We start from the raw sequence: 18,303 nt of genomic DNA, 5'->3' as shown, positions 1-18,303 counted from the left end.
CAGAATAAAACTATAATAAAATGTTGTATCCCTGCAAATAGACAACAAATAACGTGAACATTTACTCGAGTTAAGTACACAACTTCTACATTTTATCAACAGTTATTTTTTAAATTCTAAACATTAATAACAAGATAATTTAAGATAAGTGAAGACAAGATAATTCTTTATTAGTCTCTCAATGAGGAAATTTGCAATATTACAGCAGCAAGAGTCAAAAATAGGCATCAGTAAGTACTAATACTTCACCTAAGTATACGGATAATAACACCTGTCCATTGGCATCGTGGTGAGTAGCTAATGAGTGAATTTACATTTTTGGGTGAACTATCCCTTTAATGTAAAAAACATTCTAGACATAAGTTACATATGTGTGCCACGTGTTTCTTTCAGACAGGAGTGTGAACAGGGAGATGCTGCTGCTGGTGCTGCTCAGCATCTTCCGCCTCTGTCCTCCTAACGACGTGCACGCGCCTGCCAGTGCAGCGTGAGATGCGCATGTGAGGACAAAAGCGCGCAGGACCCGGTTTCTCTTTATATCACACACGCACACACATACACATACAGAGACACACACACACACGCGCGCGCACACACGCACACACACACACACACACACACACACACACATACAGGACAGCAGAGATCTAGATTCTCAGGCTGATCCGACCTGAATATACCAGGTCTGCTCGGTATACGTGCGTGCGCGCGTGTGTGATGACGAGATTGGCTTCTCATCTCGTGCAACATCCCGGACAGTCGCGTGGATCCTCCCACCGGTGTCTGCCTGTATTTATACGGCCAGAGATGCGGCTGTAGGTCGATGTAACGGGACGCCACTGGGAGATACAGAGATAGATCACAGCGCGGTAAGAGACCATGTTCTTGGCGGGTGGTTGCATGTGTGTTTGACCTGAATTATGCAACGATGGTGACATGTGCTTCTTGTGAGTCATTGGACTCGGGCTGCAAGGAGCTGGGAGTGCGCATAGTGGGAGGTTGGAGCTTGCGTGGGTCCATGGGGGTGATGTGTGAGATGGATCACATCATCCATGCTGCTCCATCAGTGTTGGCTGTGCCGCAGCAGCAGCATGCACATGGGCGATGGAACCAGTATAGAGCTGGGTTTAAAGTTCACAGAATTGTGTAACCGACCTACCTGCAAGGTGCACAAGTTGCAAGGATGAGGTTGTAGCTCGTGGCTCCTTTCAGACCAAATCGGGAGAAAATTTAGAAAACTCAGCTTGAAACGCGTTTATTTTTAATGCATCGTTTCCATTTGAAGTACATGTAAACAGGGGGATTCAAAATGTAACTGTAATGTTGTGTTAATGATGTGACCTCAACAGACTTAAATATAAACATTTCGCTTTGAGTTTCAGTTGTTTTTCAGCCCAAAATACTCAGAAAACCGTGTTCTAGAGAAGTGTGGTCCGTCCACACATGCTGCTCAAAGGGCAGGGAGAAAGACAACCAAACTAAAGTGAAGTCATCCAACATCTTGGGTTGGGACGTGTCTATCGTCATCACATTTTAGATGTGGGTGTGTTCTCAATGTTTCCCTGAATTTGAAACATTCCTACTTTTCCTCTCAGGTAATGCAGTTTGTACGATCAACTGTGCAATTGTTTTTACTTTGGTAAATGATACAGAATAAACCACAAAGATTTAGTCCCACTCTTCCATCTCAGAAATATGGCACTGCAGGTTCAGATAACACATGATGCAAAAGCAGTGACTGATGTGCTCTATGATAATCATTCTGAGAGATGCGAGCTGCAGTCTGAGATTCTCTGTTCAAGGGCTCAATAAACAACTATTCCAAACAAACACAAACTGCTGTGACTAAATAATCTTGTTGATCTGAGATATTGTTGAAAACTCCATCTTAAAGTTGAGATAGTGTTGTCATGCATACTGTTGCTGGAGTAAACTGACTAAAGTGACTTCCTTACTACTGTTATGTCAACCACATGGGGAGACTTTGTTATTTAGTATTTTCTGTGAAAGAATAAGGTGATAATCTTTCATTTCAAATAATTAGTTGTGAACCAGATGGGATCTCAGGCAATCCACCTACAGTAAGAGACACATTTTTGGCCTGAAAGTTCTGGCAAAAATCCACTTTTGAGGACTGTAAACATTGTGCGGCTTCACAAATTGAGCAGTGGCGTGGAAATACCAGTATGAAGCTACCAACTGTGGGCACAACATTCTCCAAACAGAGCAGGCAATGTGTGGAATCCCAGTGCTTTTACTGAAAAAGGTAAACAAACCGACGACCAAAGACAACCGGTGGGCTTTCAGACACAGGTCAGACAGGGAGGAGGGAGGGAGGGAGGGGCGCATGGGAAATGAGGCTGACTGCACTGGCAGCGGGGGCACATAGGAGTTTGAAGGGAAGTGAGCCAGAGTGTAGAGGATACAAGACAAAAGCAGTGTGGGCAGTGATTCAGTTAGTATGAAACTGGGGCAAGTGGGCAATGCTTTCAGTAGGTGGTGGGTTGTTTTGGCGGGAGTGTGTGTGTGTGTGTGTGTGTTGGTGGTGGTGGTGGTGGGTATAAGGGGGGAGGAGCTCTGATGGTTTGGTCTGTCAGCATGCCAGGACCACATTCTCATCCTGCTGCCATTGAAAGGGGCGGTAAAGACATAAACAGGCCCAGTGGGATTAGGGCCCACTCGGAGGAGTGATCAGAGGGGATTTGCTGCCCGGCGGGCACACAATGGCACTGTCGGGTAACACACAAACACACACTACACATGCTCACTGACAACATTTCACAACAGACCTGAGCCTACATAAATCTGATTAGAACATCCTTTTGTTTAGGAAGCGGTACCGGGGTTAACAGAGGCTAGATTTGCCGCAGGCCATGTTTGATAGGACAGGGGGTGTGTGGACATTGGCGGGACGGCAAGGACAAAAGCCGGGGGTATGTTGTGTTGTGGCGGGGTGTTTCCACGTGTGTGAAGCCCCAGACAGACAGGGAGGGTCATGGCTGTGTGTGGAAGCACAATAATAGGATGAATAAAGGTTTTTTTCCCCCCTCAATGGCTGGTTCTGAGTCAGCTGACGATGGTGGATGGTGACAGGATCTAACCTAACGTTGGACAACAACACCGGCAGACAAAAAGACAGCAAGCCGGTTTGAACCTGTTCAAATAATCGGAACCAGATTGATTTGAGCTAAATATGTCATGCACAGCTTCAGACTAGATCTTTCTTTATAATTCTGCCTTTTTGTTCCTCCTCAGTGCCGGCTCTGGCCCAGGTTGCAGCCATGCCTCTCCTGGAAGAGACCACTCTGCCACAAGAGCACCCACCCACCGTCCCTGTTGTCATTATAGGTTAACGTTTTGCCCTTGCATACTGCGTGCACCGTTTTGATACTAATCCATCATTTACTAAACTTGGATTTGTTTTTCAGGCAACGGGCCATCGGGTATTTGTCTGTCCTACCTGCTGAGTGGATACAAACCCTACCTAGATACGGCAACTGTCCACCCAAACCCAATACTGTACAGGAAACTGCAGGAGACCAAGCACCTACCCATCACTGAACAGGTAAATACTAGTGACCTCACAGGGGCTCCGGTATGTCATAAAGTAAAGTAAAGTTTTTATTAATTCTAGTTCACCGTTTTCATCTGATATGTCCTATCTGTTTCATTGTATTTGTATTATTGACTGATTTTATTTGCCTGTGTCCCGTCATATTTTATCTTTGTAAAGCACTTTGTAACTTTGTGTTGAAAAGTGCTGTATTAATAGAGTTTGTTATTAAGTTTATTATATATGTGGACATTTTCCAACAGGATCTGGAGTATTTGAGTGAAGGTCTTGAGGGGAGGTCAGGGAATCCAGTGGCTGTGCTTTTTGACACACTGCTGCACCCCAATGCTGACTATGGCTATGAGTTCCCTCCTGTCCTTCAGTGGAGGAGGGACAAGCAGCAACACCTCCCACATCTGGTGCTGGGGAGGGCAACACCTGGAGGTGCCTGGCATGTAAGCTACAAGGTTTAGTCTTCCAAACGTAACTATCCATATTTTCTGTGAATCCTTTTATTTTAGTCCATTTTTACATTTTGCATTTCCCTCCTCAGGCAATGGAAGGCTCCATGTTGACTATTAGTCTTGGCATCTGGATGGAGCTTCCCGGAGTCAACTACAGAGACTTGACCAATGGGAAACGCAGGTAAAGACAAGTAGCAAGGACATGGCTCAAGCTTCAGTTTAATTCAGTGCCACCTTGTTCCTCATTGTCTCCCTCCTCTCTCTAGGGATGTAACCAGTGACAGAGCAACCCCAGAGGAGATCTCATCCTATTACCGTAACTATGTGCAGCTAAAGGGCCTCCAAAAGAATTTTGTTGACAACACCTATGTGACCTCCGTCCAGAAACTCTGCCGGGGGCATGATGGGCAAACTGATGAAGGAGATGTGCAGGTGGGAGATGGTAATAATGAGGGCTTTGAGGGTAGTGGAGTTGAGTGTGTAGACGATGGAGGAGGGGGGGTTCTCTGGGAAGTAAGGGGATACCAGCAGGTGCAGAACGACACTCATGTACCCTTCTGTCTATTCGCTGAGAATGTGGTTCTTGCCACTGGTGCATCAGATTCACCGATTCGATTAGGTGTAGAGGGGGAGGACCTTCCATTTGTATTCCACAGTATCTCAGACCTGGGGTTGGCTGTAGGCCGGAGAAAGCTGGATATGAACTCTGATCCGGTTTTAATTGTAGGTGCCGGTTTAAGTGCTGCAGATGCAGTTCTGTGCGCTTGCAACAGCAACATTCGGGTGCTGCATGTCTTTCGCAAGAGCGTAGATGACCCAGATCTCATTTTCAAACAGCTGCCCAAGACCCTGTACCCAGAGTACCACAAAGTTTACAACATGATGTGCTCTCAGACCTACACAAATGTGGCCACCTCCTCTGCTCCTAACAGACCCCAGGCAGTTAGTATTGCCTCTTCGGTATGTGCCAAGATGTGCCCAAAGCCCCAGCTGGCCACAGGTAATATGGCTGGTAACGCCAGTGTCGGCTTGTTTCCCGACTACACTAGTTTCCCAGAACACTGCGTGGTGTCCTTCCAGTCTGACATGAAGTGTTTGCTCCAGGGGATAAACTCCCTCAAGGCATTCAAGATCTCCATGGTCCTGGTGCTGATCGGGACCAACCCCAACTTGTTTTTTTTGAAGGGGCAAGGCCAGTACCTGGGTCAGGATCCAACAAAACCCATCTCTTGCAAGCAGAACACCATTGACATCCACCCATACACGTTTGAGTGTACCAAGGAACCAGGTCTATTTGCCATGGGTCCGCTGGTGGGAGACAACTTTGTTCGCTTTTTGAAGGGTGGCGCTCTAGGCATCGCCTCCTGTCTGCTGAAGAGACTCAAGAAGAAAGGAAAGCTCATCAGCAGTGGAGGAAACAACTTCATTTGAAAACCTGATGGAGAAGAGAGTAGTACACATTGGTTGTAGGGCACAGATTTTGAGTGCTTTTAGCAACCAATGTAAAAGGTGTGGGGGAGTTTTAATATGCTCTGATCATTCATGCAGTATTTTCTCATCAAAGCTTAGACATTTTAGAACTTACAGAGACCAAATAGACAGTGGATGTACACCAATTAGTTTCTAAAGAAACACAAGACCGCTTTCAAGAGTCTTGTCTGACTTCACAAGAAGTCCAAGCTACCATGTTCCAATGTTTTCTAGTCAATCTGTAACCTCACAACTCAATGGGACCTTCTATTCATCAGGGTTATTTATTTGTTCACCATGTGTCTTTCAATCCATTCATTTACTAACTTTACTTGACTTAAATCATGTTTTTATAAAGAATATATAAGAATACTAACTTGTAGAAGCGACTTCTCTAAAAGCAAACTGTGGTCCTGCTTACAAACCTGCAATGATCTGAATTCTACGCAACATAGCCAAGAGTGGTGACTGTTTGCAGAGGTTTATTACAGAAGATGTGAACTGACTAGTGGCAAACTTAACATTCCTGTTTATTCTGAGCCAACCACATTTTTTAAAAATCCAGATATTGTTCTTTTAACTGCTGTTGTAGGAGCTAGTGTAGTTGGAGCTATACACCTAAAACAAAGTTGGAAATGTCTAATATACATTTTTTTACATTACTTGTCATTTAGCTGCTTTTATCCAAAGCAACTTCCAATTAGTGCATTCAATATCTATGAGGACACTTCGGCATGGGCTGGGATTCGGGGCCACGACCTTCTTGTTGGAGGTCGACCGCTCTACCCCCTCAGCCACAGCCGCCCATAAATCAATAAATCTGACCAATTGCTTTGATGACACTATGCAAATAATTTCTCTTGTAGATGTTTTCTTGGGCAACATTTGTTGTGTCCCAGTCAAAGTTATGGTCATTAAAGGATCATTCGGATGTTTCCAATTTCTTTTCTTTTTATTTCCTGCAGTATGAAACTCTCATCATTCCACTCCCTACAGAACAGTGAACATTTATGCAGTATTTATATTTCTTCAGGCAACAGCAAACTTCATAGGACATGAGACCTAAATACACAGTATTTTCCCATTAATAATAATAATAAGTTTTTCTTCTGAATTAGGTTTTTCAGAATGCCTGGCATTTGGCAGCCAACTCCAATTCTGATACATGGAAACAAATTAAGCCGTGCTTCAAACGTTAACTTAAGGATGAGTTAACCAAGTGCAGTAAAATACAGTTTGTAGAAAATAGGATAAAACAAGAAACACCAGTATGGTCCTTTATATTGATCATTTGAAGATAATTGCCGTTCACATTATGTCTAGAATATAGTGAAAACAGTTCCAGCCATTATAATTCATTTTCCTAAGAGAATACATATTGATAGAGATGGAGAGACGAGTCTTAACAATTACAGAAAAGAAAATCTTACCATGCAAATAATACATTTTTATATCTTAGAAAACCAAATCTCTGCACCCACTTTTTTATTTTTGTAACCACAAATTTTTTTTAATTTAAAGTTATCCCTGTATTATCTAAACTACATCTTTAAACTAATCAAGACTTTATTATTATATCCTTATTTATTACTGAGCATCTATCTTTTTACTTATGGTTGATTTATTAAGTGCCAAATATCAGTTTAGAGCGGTTATGAGCAGTAACATTAGCAACATCAGTTTCTTTGATTTCTGCTACATTTAGATTCCTTTAATTTACTTAAACTCTGTTTATAAGTGTGTTGCCATATGAAGAATATTTTGTGTGCCGCTGCCGCACAGCTCAAGGTTGGTTTATTGTGATGGGACACTTTGATCCCTGTAGGGAATTTAGTCTTTCACCCCTTTCATAAAAAACATTAGTCTGAGTCAGTGTTGGTGGTGAAACATTAGTAAATAATGTACGTAGTCACATGATCTTTTCCATTAACAAAGATGTGGTTTAACACCTTACTATTTAAGTTTCGGTAATCATAGAGCAGTTGACTAGTTGCAAATGTTACTTGTGTTAAATAATGAATTTCAGCTGTATTATTTCTTGATGCTTTTTTCACTGATTTCTGAAAAGTTGTTTTGATATAAATATTAAATATAACATTGCAAGCACAAACGCCTGCTGAGCAGCAGCTGCTTTGGGCAGAAGCCAGAAAAGTGCTACAAGGACAGATGTGGTACGATTTTTAGCCAGTGCATTAAAACCAGGACTACAGACGAGACTGGGTGACTCAATAGTCAACTCTGAATTTGTACGTGGCACTTGCTGTGAATATTAAGGGACATGTGTGTTTCGACCATCTACGCAGAAAGGCCAACAGGCAACAGCTTCTCGTCTGAGGAGTTCGGTCTGTAGAAGTGCCTGATGGGTCGGCTCATTAGAGATCACTCAAGCACTTGAATCCCTCTCAAGTTTCTCGTTCAGCTAAAACCAGGGAACACATTAGGTCTTAACTTCACAACGAAGGAAAAGCTGCTTTCAGCATGTGGACTTTTATGCTCTCTTGTACAATTGAAGAGTTTTTAATGTTTTGTATGCCATATTTTTTATTATTGACAAATAAAAATTGGAAAAACAAATCTCTGAACATGACTGTTTTCTTACATTGTTTGCTGTCAGTAACGTAACGAGTCGATTAATATATAGAACCGAAAATTGAAACACTGGTAAACATTTAAGATTAGTTTAGCAAATAAGAAGCATTAACTCCAACCTTGTGATTCAAATACACATATATATGTCATTTCTGGACTTTTTTCTCATAGGGTTGATTGAGTTGGTCATACTTCATGTGTCTTTGAAATGAATTCCCACTTGAAAATTATCTTCTCATTCATCTCCTCTTGGTTAGCTTGGTAGGGTTGTACCTGAAGACGAACACACACACACACACACACACACACACACACACACACACACACACACACACACACACACACACACACACACACACACACACACACACACACACACACACACACACACACACACACACAGAAGAGTTTATCTCATAGGTCTGTGCATGTCATGATGGGCTTTTAACATTCCTAATGGATCATTCTTCTATGTCCTAAGAGGCATTTTGCACAAACAATAAAAACAGCCCAACTTAAGCGCTGTAAAACATAGACTGTGTTTGAACAGCTTAAAGCAAACAGGCTTCCTATAAACCACGCCTGGAAGCTTCAGTTATACCGACCAAAAATAAAAAAAATACCGGATTGTTATCTTAGCAGCAGAGTCTGTTCCCCGGCTACGCATGACTGACTGAGCAGGACTCAGTGATCAAACAGCTCAGGCTTGACACACACACTGACAGACACAGACACACACAGACACACACACACACACACACACACACACACGCACACACACACACACACACACACACACTCTCTCAGACTGTCTCTTTTCTGCTTAGTCAAAGAAAACACGGCGACAGCAGCAGCATCGGTGGCTTACATCACCTGTTACCCTGGCAACCGCTATGACGAAATAATTACTACGTCCTGATTGGTTAAACTGTTTCTACAGAGGCTCCATATCCATAATTCTCAGTTAATTAAGCTGCCTGCACCTGATTATAATGACTGAGGCTGTACAGACTTTGAATCTCTATTTTAATCTCAGCGACGGATCAAGGAAGACTAACACAAAAGTCACAAAATACACAGTCAAAGCTAAAGGTGTTATTTACCCAGAACTGGGTCGGCAACATATATATCTCCTTTACATAGAAATTAGTTCTCTACATATGCATGATTTTCGTTTCGAAGATCCATCCATTCTTTCTTGAGAAATTTACGAAAATGTGGAAAACACAAGGTTATTGAAAGTGAAAAAACAAATACTGGATGGACATGATGAACCAGATAACCTCCTTGGTGGAGGTAATGATAGGATGTTTGATGATAAATAATTAATGATAAATCAGTATAATACATGAAGGAAGGAGCCACTATTTGACTATTGTGAGAATCCCTGAATGACAAACACGTGACTGGTCCTTCACATACTTGAACCTTTACTGTGGTTTTTAGGTTTTTAAGATGAGGGAAACACAAAGTGACCTCACATCTTCTGACAGAAAATGAAATTCACTCTCTCACCTGAAGAGGTCGTCTCCCACAGTCTCGTCCCGTCTGCTCTGACGCTCTTCCTGAAACAAACACAGACTCAAGTCATGAGTGCAGGGCTCAGACAGATCGCTGACAGAAAGAAGTCCGACAGAGTGACAACCATTACCTCAGCTGCATCTTTCAGCCATTCATCCAGATCGGAGTTCTTGCCCCTGCTGTGAACCAGCAGTTCAGACCCTCCGATGATGTGCGGCGAGCTCTCTGCACCTGGTACTTGGCTCTGCAAATACACACACACGGGGGAAATGGAGCCTGTGTATGAGGCAAAATTCTGTTTTTGTGGACTTATCTATGGATAAGGGGATATTTTTACCTTCACCAAGGAGGTTATGTTTTCATCTGTGTTAGTTTTTTTGGTTGATTACAGAAAAAAAACTACTGAAGGATTTCTACAAACCTGATGGAAGGACGTGGTTTGGGTCAGGGAAGAACCCATTCGATTTTGGTACAGATCCTGATTAGGGGGCGGATCCGAGAATGTTCTTTTCACTTTCTTTAACAGTGCGTTTTTCAACAGTTTTGTAGATTTCTCAGAGAATCATGTGCAAATAGGGGTGTAGGCTTTTTTTCAGCTGCTGTATGGTAACAAGTGGGGCTAAAAACCTGTAACTAGCAGCAGTGTGGAGCTGAGAAATGTATCGTGGCCTTAGGGGTGGCAATTCTAGTTTCCTTATAAAAACCGATGTAACTTTTAGCTCTAAAAAAATGTAGCTGTAGAATTTGCGTGATTAGTGGAGGACAAAATATTTAGACTACATAAGTTGGCACGCATGCAGCTACAAGCATTACATGGTCTGCTGTGACTTTTCTAATTGAATCAAGTAGCGTTTCTAAATTTTAAATGTTCTTAGTTCTGACCTTGCGGAAACATTTGAAGTTCTTTGCGTGGCCGTGCTGGCATCTGCTTGGTTTTAATCTTCGGAGGCGCGGACATGGTGAGAGATCGAAACTCCACTAACACCAGCTTTTTAGGAAGGTCTTCATCAACCCGGGACTCCTGCAAAACAGCACAGCTTTTATCAGATGGGCAAGAGCTAGAAAATGAAGCTTATTCAAAGGGAGGAAGAAACAAAACAGTGACATTTGGAGCCATTTTCCCAGGACTTACTTGCACCTCTTGTTTAATGACGACTGCTTCCAGAGGCGTCGTAGTCTCTTCTTTGGGCTCAGAATTTTCTCCTGTGAGTAGTTCAATATCCTTCAGGAACACAAAGGGCAGAAAATGAGCAGTAACAATGGAATATAATTGCATTTAAAACCACTATATTATTGGATGAAGCTTGAAAACAGAGTAAAAACTCTTCACTTCCTCACCTCAATGTAAGACGGTTCATCATGTTCAACAGGCTGAACGTTTTTACTTTGAATGGACTCATGATTAGTTGTTGTGTTTTCTGAAGGATCAACCTTCTCCTTCTTGATGGAGACAGTAAACTGTTCGGATGGTTTGCTCTGGTTTTTGTTTGAACCGGACTTGTTTTCCAGTGGCCGTCTATTGGCCTCACTGTCTTCTGCATGGACGCGCTGCTTCTTGCTTGAAGATGGAGCCTCCTCCATGTTAAAACCTTGTCTCTGTCCAATTGAACTTTGCCATTTAGGCTGTGCGTGCTGCCCTTGTTTGCTTGGGGGTGGCTCATCGAAGAAATCCATATCTTCGGACATAATAGACTCCAGTTCGTCCATCTGTATCTCTGCTTCCATCTCCTTCCTCTTTCTACCCTGTGGCTCCTCCTGAGCAGCGTGGGAGACCCTGTCCTCCGACCGTCCTGCGAACAGATGAGCTCCAGACCCCAGTGGAGTCTGAGGTGTGGCTGCGGGAAGTCGCGAGGATGTTTCTTTGGACGTAACTGAGGTGTTCAGTGCCGGCATCCTGCTGATGGACGATGCCTGTACAGGCCGCTTCGGCTCTGACATAACTTCAGAGAAATCATCGTCCAAAGGCCTTGAAGAAACGACAACACAAATAAATTGGTGCAACACAGGATCTTCCGACACATGTTATAGATGTATTTCAGCTGTTTAATTCGAATTTTCATCTCTCGTCAGATTTTGTTACAGTTTTTTCCTAGTATGTGTCTATGGCTAATGACTCATCATTCAACCTTATCCCTATGTTTTCTAAACTGTAAGGATTACACAATCCCATCAGACAAAAATATGGTTATTGTCATTGGTGAAGTAGTTTACATTGATTGATGTAAGAACTGCATCACCACAGGTAAAATATGCAAAAACGCTGGTATTGAGGTTTACCGTTTCTTATTGGATGGCTGGAAGAAGCTCGTCAGAATCGACTGTTTCTGTGGGGAAACTTGTGCAGGAGTTTTTAGTTTCTGAGGCTTCTGTGGAAATGTCTTCATGCCACCATTGGTCCAGGAAGTGGATGGTTGGGGCCTGATGCCACTAACCCCTGCAACTGCAAAAATATTGAGTTTTAAGAATATTTTATAAAGCATTACAGGGATTTAGAGATTTAAGAAACAGTTTGACTCTTTGTAAATATTTTGACTGTACCCAGTGCTGATTATTTTAGCTAAGCATAGAGACTTAGAATGGGGGGGGCTCTAACCAAAGGTAACAAAATCCACCTACCAGCACCTTTAAAGATCACGTAAATAAACATGTTGTGTTTTTAGTCACTGGATAAACATATTTCATATATTTTAATTCAAATTAACAGGTAGACCAAGTGAAATGTCTTAGGAAGAAATACGATTAGTTTCGTAAAGATTGTATATTAATAAACAAGCAGAAAGCTGCTACTGGACTAGTATCTGTATATCTCAGACGTACGGTCTCTGAATCAGTACAAAGACAGTAATAGCAGAGTGGTAAATGCAACAGTGCATCTGTAATTCATTCTTGCTGCTACCTGTCGGTTTGGACTCAGGCTTCTTCCTCTGTGAGTTAGTGTTTTGAACAGTGTTATGCGATGAGCTCATTGTTTCAGCCACGATGCTCGGAGCGGACGTCCTCTCCGCGATGACTTTGGATCCATCGGGTTTCTTCTCAGGAGTTTCTCCTACTGCCGTCACCCCAGTCACGTTACATGGAGCCGACCTGGCAAATGAAAATAACACACATCAAACAGGGCTTCTTGAATGGAAGTTTGACACGACGTTGATGAGTGTGTGGCGGTACCGTTCGAAGGGCTCCGTGTTCACTGCATATGCTGTGATATTTTGTGTGGCAGCCGGTAACACAGTCTCGTCCACCGCCAAGCTCTGTGACAGCGAAGCACTCGGGATTCTGGGTTTCACGTTTGGTGTCGACTCTGAAACACAAACAGAAGATTGAAAGAACAAAAAGAAATGAAACAAAGAAGTCAATAATGAGTGCTTCCCTGTCTGGTCCTCCACCTGCGTCTGGCTGTAGACTGGATGGATTGCAGTACTTGTCACAGGAAGCAAAGATGGCAGCCAATCCGATCTCAGACTCTGTGATGACTCGAAGGCCTTTTCTGTGTCAGTGGAAAAACGAAAAACAACTATTAAAAGAAAAAAACACACACACTCTGAAGTAGGGCTGCAACTAACGACTATTCTGATAGTCGATTAATCTATCGATTATTGAAACGATTAATCGACTAATCGGATTATGAATCACACAAATTCTCAATTGCTCTTATTTAGCCAACAGCTTTTAAATTTAGCTTGAGGTTGTTCGCGGCATGTGATGACTGAAAATAAAGACAATAAAGATCGATACTTCATTCAAAAATGTATTTTAATAAACTTTGCTGCATATTAGGGTACTATTGATATAAAGACAAAGAAAAATCTAGTTTTTGTCCATTTAAAACCAAGGACAGGCAAAGTGCTAATATAATCTTTTTTAATTTAAATTCAAGTTTCCCTTTTTCCTGTGAACCAAGAACGGGCCAAGTGCCGATAATAAAAATAAATTAAAAATCAAGTATCCATTTTTTCTGTTAACAAAAGGACAGGGAAGGTAGCAGCAATAAAAACATCAACAAACGAAACTACAGTCTTCTTCGGACTGCATAATTGTGATTAAAAAAGACGTTTGTCAGGCAATAGGATAACATTACGCTTTTAAACTCGTTAAAAACAAGTTTAAACCATGTTTTTGTAATGGATTCTAGAATCCTGCGCACAGGTATATACGTTTATATAGCAAGCTAGATAACAGGCTACTGAGGCGAGTCTGCATCGTCTACGTTAGAATGTCAAACGTGCCTCCTCTTCAAATGCTCGTGTCCTGCTTCCATGGAAAGCTAGGTCCGCCTTACAAATATTGCAGGTAGATTTTTTCGGGCTATGTTGAGGGTGAAGTTCTCCCGTGAGATGGCTCACTCCTCAGCTACTTCCATCAGCACCTCCGGTAAATCGACGTTTAGTTCAGCTGCACGGCACGAAAACCACGCGCTATGACGTAACCAACGAATCATCGACTATTTTTGTCATCGATTTTTGTGGACTACGTCGATTAATCGTTGCACCCCTACTCTGAAGTAATTTTCTATTAAAGCACATGAACATTTGTGCAAACCTTTGAACAATGTTATTCACTGAGGTTGCCCACTCTGTGGCAGAGGAAGACAGCAGGGTTTGGGAGCTGCCTGTTGTGATGTCGACCACACAGCTTTGTGGAGACTCCAGCAGGTCCCGGGGCAGATCGCCCTCCTCCAACAGCCGAATCTTTCCTTTTCCAAAACTCAAGGCTCCACTCAAACGCTTCAGCTGCAAATAACATAGAACAGAAGCAACGTTGTTCTCAGAGCCTAACAACAGTATTAAGTTACCACAAAGGAAGAAGTCAACCAACCTGTTTGGCGCTGAGGAACACAAAGGTCTTCTCGGTAAAAAGCTGTTTGCGAGCTGGAATCACTCCAAGGTTAACTTCCTCTTTAATGAGACTGGGCTCATCGATCTCAGGGATGAAGCTTAATGACAACAAAGAGCACAGATGAGATACTGTTTGTTTCAGGGCTGCAGGTGATGCGTTCCCTGATGGACTGTGTCGTACCTCTCGGCTTTAGGCGGTGCCAGTTTTTGCTGCACAGCTTTGTTGAACACCAAGAAGAACTCTGGTGTCACGATGGGACAACAGCACAGCACGGCAGAAATGGTCTAATTGGGAAAAACACACATGTGAGAGGCTATTCAGGGACGAACACATTCACACATTTGTGTACTCAGACTGGGTAAAAACAATCATGTGGTCTTCATGAACAGAAATGACCTTTGTATCTATTTGCATAGAGAGCAAGTAACAGGGGTGAACACACACATAAAAAGCTGTCCACCTGTGATCGATCTCCGAGGACGGACGTTAATACCAGATCAGAACAGGACCATAAATTCTGGTTCTAACCTTGATGGTGACTTTAACAGTGGGCATAACCAGGTGTGTGCAGTCCTGAGTCCATGTGTTGACCGGCTTTCCACCCAGAGCCAGCAGGGCCTGAGAGAGTGACCTCTTGCCATCACTGTCCAAACATGATGAACACACCACTGGATTCTGATGCTCCACACTGAGAGGGAGACGTGTAATGCAATAGATTCAAAGACAAGTTAATTAATAACCCAATCGTGGCTCGGTGATGTAGACAACACAACAGACCAGGTTTCTGTTACATACCTGAACTTGCTGTTAAAAGCCCCAAATGTTACATAGTCCCCTGACTTCAGGTTAACTGACGTGTTCTCTGTCAAACTCTTGCCGTTGACAGAAGTGCCGTACTTGGAGGTGTCTTTCAACGTCAGGGTCTAAAAGTAAAATACACAAGACAGACCCATGAAACTGTTGACTCATCAAACAAACCATCCTTCATCTTGACGATCAACAATTAATGTGACAGTGAGAAACTCATCCTTTAAAATAAACCTGAGATGGAAAGTTATCCCATCTCAGAAAATCCATTGAATCTTCAGTGTATGAACTGCAGACTGTGGTGAAACACAGGAAAGGTAAATTGATTTCACTATCAACGGATACAGAATAAATATTAGATGCTCTTATTATTTTAATGTATATTGACCTAAATTTGTTAAAAAAATGTATCAAGAAATAAAAAATAGTCTAGAATGTGTTTTTTAGTGCGTGTTTATTCTGCATTTTTATTGCTCAGCAATTGTTTCTGGTTTTTAAATTAACCAAAAATAACAATTGCAACCACATTTCAGACATTTTACAGCTTTACTGACATAAAACCAGCGCAACAGCACCCCCTATTGGCGTCAAACACGTAAATATTTTCCAAACGAAATACTAACTTTGCTACTTGGAACATTACTAGAGGGGTTGGGTGATAAATAAAAAAAATAAACAAATACAAATATTGATAACCCTACAAACTATTCAGTCTAATATCAAACTGTTGTCTACTATAAAAAAACGATGCACTGTAACACTTATATAAGCAAACTAATATATGACATTAAATCAAATGTCTAACCAGAGCTGCACATATTCAGTGGTTGTAAAGAATGAACTATGACTGATTTCCTGTCTTGCTCTCTCACCTGGTCAGTCAGAGTGAGGTGAGCGTGAGCCCTGCTGATGGACTGGTCGTTGGCAAGAAGGATCTCACAGTTCTTGCGGCCGACCACGTACTCTTTACTGGCCACGAGATAGTGCGTCTCGCCTGTGGGTGACAGAACGTAAGTTATGGACCAGAGCTGTTGATGACACATGACATTTAAATCAAACTAGGAGTAAGTGTTGTGGTCCTTGAGGGGAGAAAACTCAGTGAGGAGAAAATGGTAATGTGTCTACAATGGACAATGTGCAATGCAACTTTCAAAACAGGGGATGTAATGTCATATGATATTACACTTATATTAATCAGTAATGAGTAATACACAGGGCTTCACTTGATGGGATGATGAAGGAAACACACAATGAAACAAAACATTCATTATCTGTACTGCTTATACTGTCCATACAGAGTCCTGGTCTATACAGATGTTACTGTCCATACAGAGCCTGCTCTCTACAGATGTTACTGTCCATACAGAGCCTGCTCTCTACAGATGTTACTGTCCATACAGAGCCTGCTCTCTACAGATGTTACTGTCCATACAGAGATCTGATCTCTACAGATGTTACTGTCCATACAGAGTCCTGATCTCTACAGATGTTACTGTCCATAAAGAGACTGATCTCTACAGATGTTACTGTCCATACAGAGTCCTGGTCTATACAGATGTTACTGTCCATACAGAGCATGATCTCTACAGATGTTACTGTCCATACAGAGACCTGATCTCTACAGATGTTACTGTCCATACAGAGTCCTGATCTCTACAGATGTTACTGTCCATACAGAGCCTGATCTCTACAGATGTTACTGTCCATACAGAGCCTGCTCTCTACAGATGTTACTGTCCATACAGAGCCTGCTCTCTACAGATGTTACTGTCCATACAGAGACCTGATCTCTACAGATGTTACTGTCCATACAGAGTCCTGATCTCTACAGATGTTACTGTCCATACAGAGCCTGCTCTCTACAGATGTTACTGTCCATACAGAGTCCTGATCTCTACAGATGTTACTGTCCATACAGAGCCTGATCTCTACAGATGTTACTGTCCATACAGAGTCCTGATCTCTACAGATGTTACTGTCCATACAGAGCCTGATCTCTACAGATGTTACTCTTACTTCTGATCTCAACACGTGTTGTGAGCATGTGGAACTGGGAGAACTGTTGGTCAGTAGAACAGCTGAGGTGAACTTTGAGCAGCTAGCAGCAGTGTTAGCAGTGTTAGCAGTGTTAGCTAACATACGACTGTACCTCCAGGCTGCAGCGGAGTCAGGATCCACATCGTACTGCGAGATGATGACTTTTCATGCGGTAAAAATAGCAGCAGTTCAGAGGAAAGATGTTTATCACGACCACAACTTCCACACAACTATCAACAGGAAGGGCGCGCCAAACGATGACGTAGAAGCCCTGCGCCGACGCCGCCTTTTCACAATAAACGTCTCTTCCTTCTCATTCACGTGCAGTCAGTGAACTTACCTAATATGAGTTTATTTTCTTCTTTATGTGTGTGCGTGTTGGTGTGTGTGTGAATTGTATACTCTACATTTATACTCTAATCAATCACTCGGTTATTTGAATTATCATCAATCCTCTATCAATGAAACCTTATCTATATAGCTCCTTCCCAACATGTCAAATGCAATTCAATGAGGGACTAATGCAAACCAAAGCAATTCATAAAGTTGAGATAGCAAAAATGTATAATTAACCCTACATTTTCAGTAAAACAAAAAAGCATAAGAGAAACAATATTGCTAAAAAATAACTACAAGTAATTAAACTATGAAAATATAAAGCACTGAGTACTAGCTCCTCTCAGATCTTCTGCAAGGTTGTTTCAGCGACTCAGCATCAGCACATGCTTCACTAAATATAACTAAACCACTAAAACCAATCCAATGACTGATTTTGTGTCAATGGACCATCAAAATGTGTCACCAGATCGTGCATGAAGTATAATTCTTGTGTGTATGGTAAAAGGTCACAATGTCTGTTTGGTGGACATGCAAATGATTGTTGATGGGTGTGATCTTATTTGTCCATAGCCAATGTTATCTTTCATGTGGGAAATTATATGATTTTGTAAGTTAAACTGTGTTTAACAGAAGATAACACCCATCAGCCTGCCTGCTTCTTACTACGCAGTGTCACCCATCAGTCCAAAT

General features: G+C 42.1%; 2 protein-coding genes across 2 annotated transcripts; one reads left to right on the top strand and one right to left on the bottom strand.

Moving 5' to 3' along the window:
- The first annotated feature begins 407 nt into the window (after nucleotides 1-407).
- On the top strand, nucleotides 408-6,039 carry osgin2 (oxidative stress induced growth inhibitor family member 2). Its single transcript, XM_034612278.1, has 6 exons — nucleotides 408-869; nucleotides 3,256-3,348; nucleotides 3,429-3,565; nucleotides 3,817-4,008; nucleotides 4,107-4,198; nucleotides 4,284-6,039. The coding sequence occupies exons 2-6, from the start codon at nucleotides 3,282-3,284 to the stop codon at nucleotides 5,446-5,448; spliced, it is 1,653 nt and encodes a 550-aa protein (XP_034468169.1). The 5' UTR covers nucleotides 408-869; nucleotides 3,256-3,281; the 3' UTR covers nucleotides 5,449-6,039.
- A 1,140-nt stretch (nucleotides 6,040-7,179) lies between these two features.
- nbn (nibrin) lies at nucleotides 7,180-17,545 on the bottom strand. The gene is given in 18 exon segments (XM_034612272.1): nucleotides 7,180-8,349; nucleotides 9,592-9,641; nucleotides 9,728-9,841; nucleotides 10,480-10,519; nucleotides 10,521-10,618; nucleotides 10,730-10,819; nucleotides 10,936-11,563; nucleotides 11,875-12,037; nucleotides 12,494-12,681; nucleotides 12,763-12,895; nucleotides 12,981-13,081; nucleotides 14,134-14,324; nucleotides 14,410-14,527; nucleotides 14,611-14,714; nucleotides 14,959-15,118; nucleotides 15,226-15,353; nucleotides 16,110-16,231; nucleotides 17,387-17,545. Coding segments are annotated over 18 exon segments (2,493 nt in total). The 5' UTR covers nucleotides 17,418-17,545; the 3' UTR covers nucleotides 7,180-8,315.
- Nucleotides 17,546-18,303: the final 758 nt, after the last annotated feature.

Source organism: Hippoglossus hippoglossus, chromosome 16 (assembly GCF_009819705.1).
Source record: "Hippoglossus hippoglossus isolate fHipHip1 chromosome 16, fHipHip1.pri, whole genome shotgun sequence".
Classification (NCBI taxonomy): Eukaryota; Metazoa; Chordata; class Actinopteri; order Pleuronectiformes; family Pleuronectidae; genus Hippoglossus; species Hippoglossus hippoglossus.
This window is presented reverse-complemented; position numbering and strand designations above follow the sequence as displayed.

What these genes read in the sequence shown, in the direction of transcription:
- osgin2 (XM_034612278.1), top strand. Translation starts at nt 3,282, where the DNA reads ATGCCTCTCCTGGAAGAGACCACTCTGCCACAAGAGCACCCACCCACC. An exon ending in CGTCCCTGTTGTCATTATAG is followed by an intron (nt 3,349 to 3,428) that starts GTTAACGTTTTG and finishes TTTGTTTTTCAG; the next exon opens with GCAACGGGCCATCGGGTATT. An exon ending in CACCTGGAGGTGCCTGGCAT is followed by an intron (nt 4,009 to 4,106) that starts GTAAGCTACAAG and finishes TTCCCTCCTCAG; the next exon opens with GCAATGGAAGGCTCCATGTT.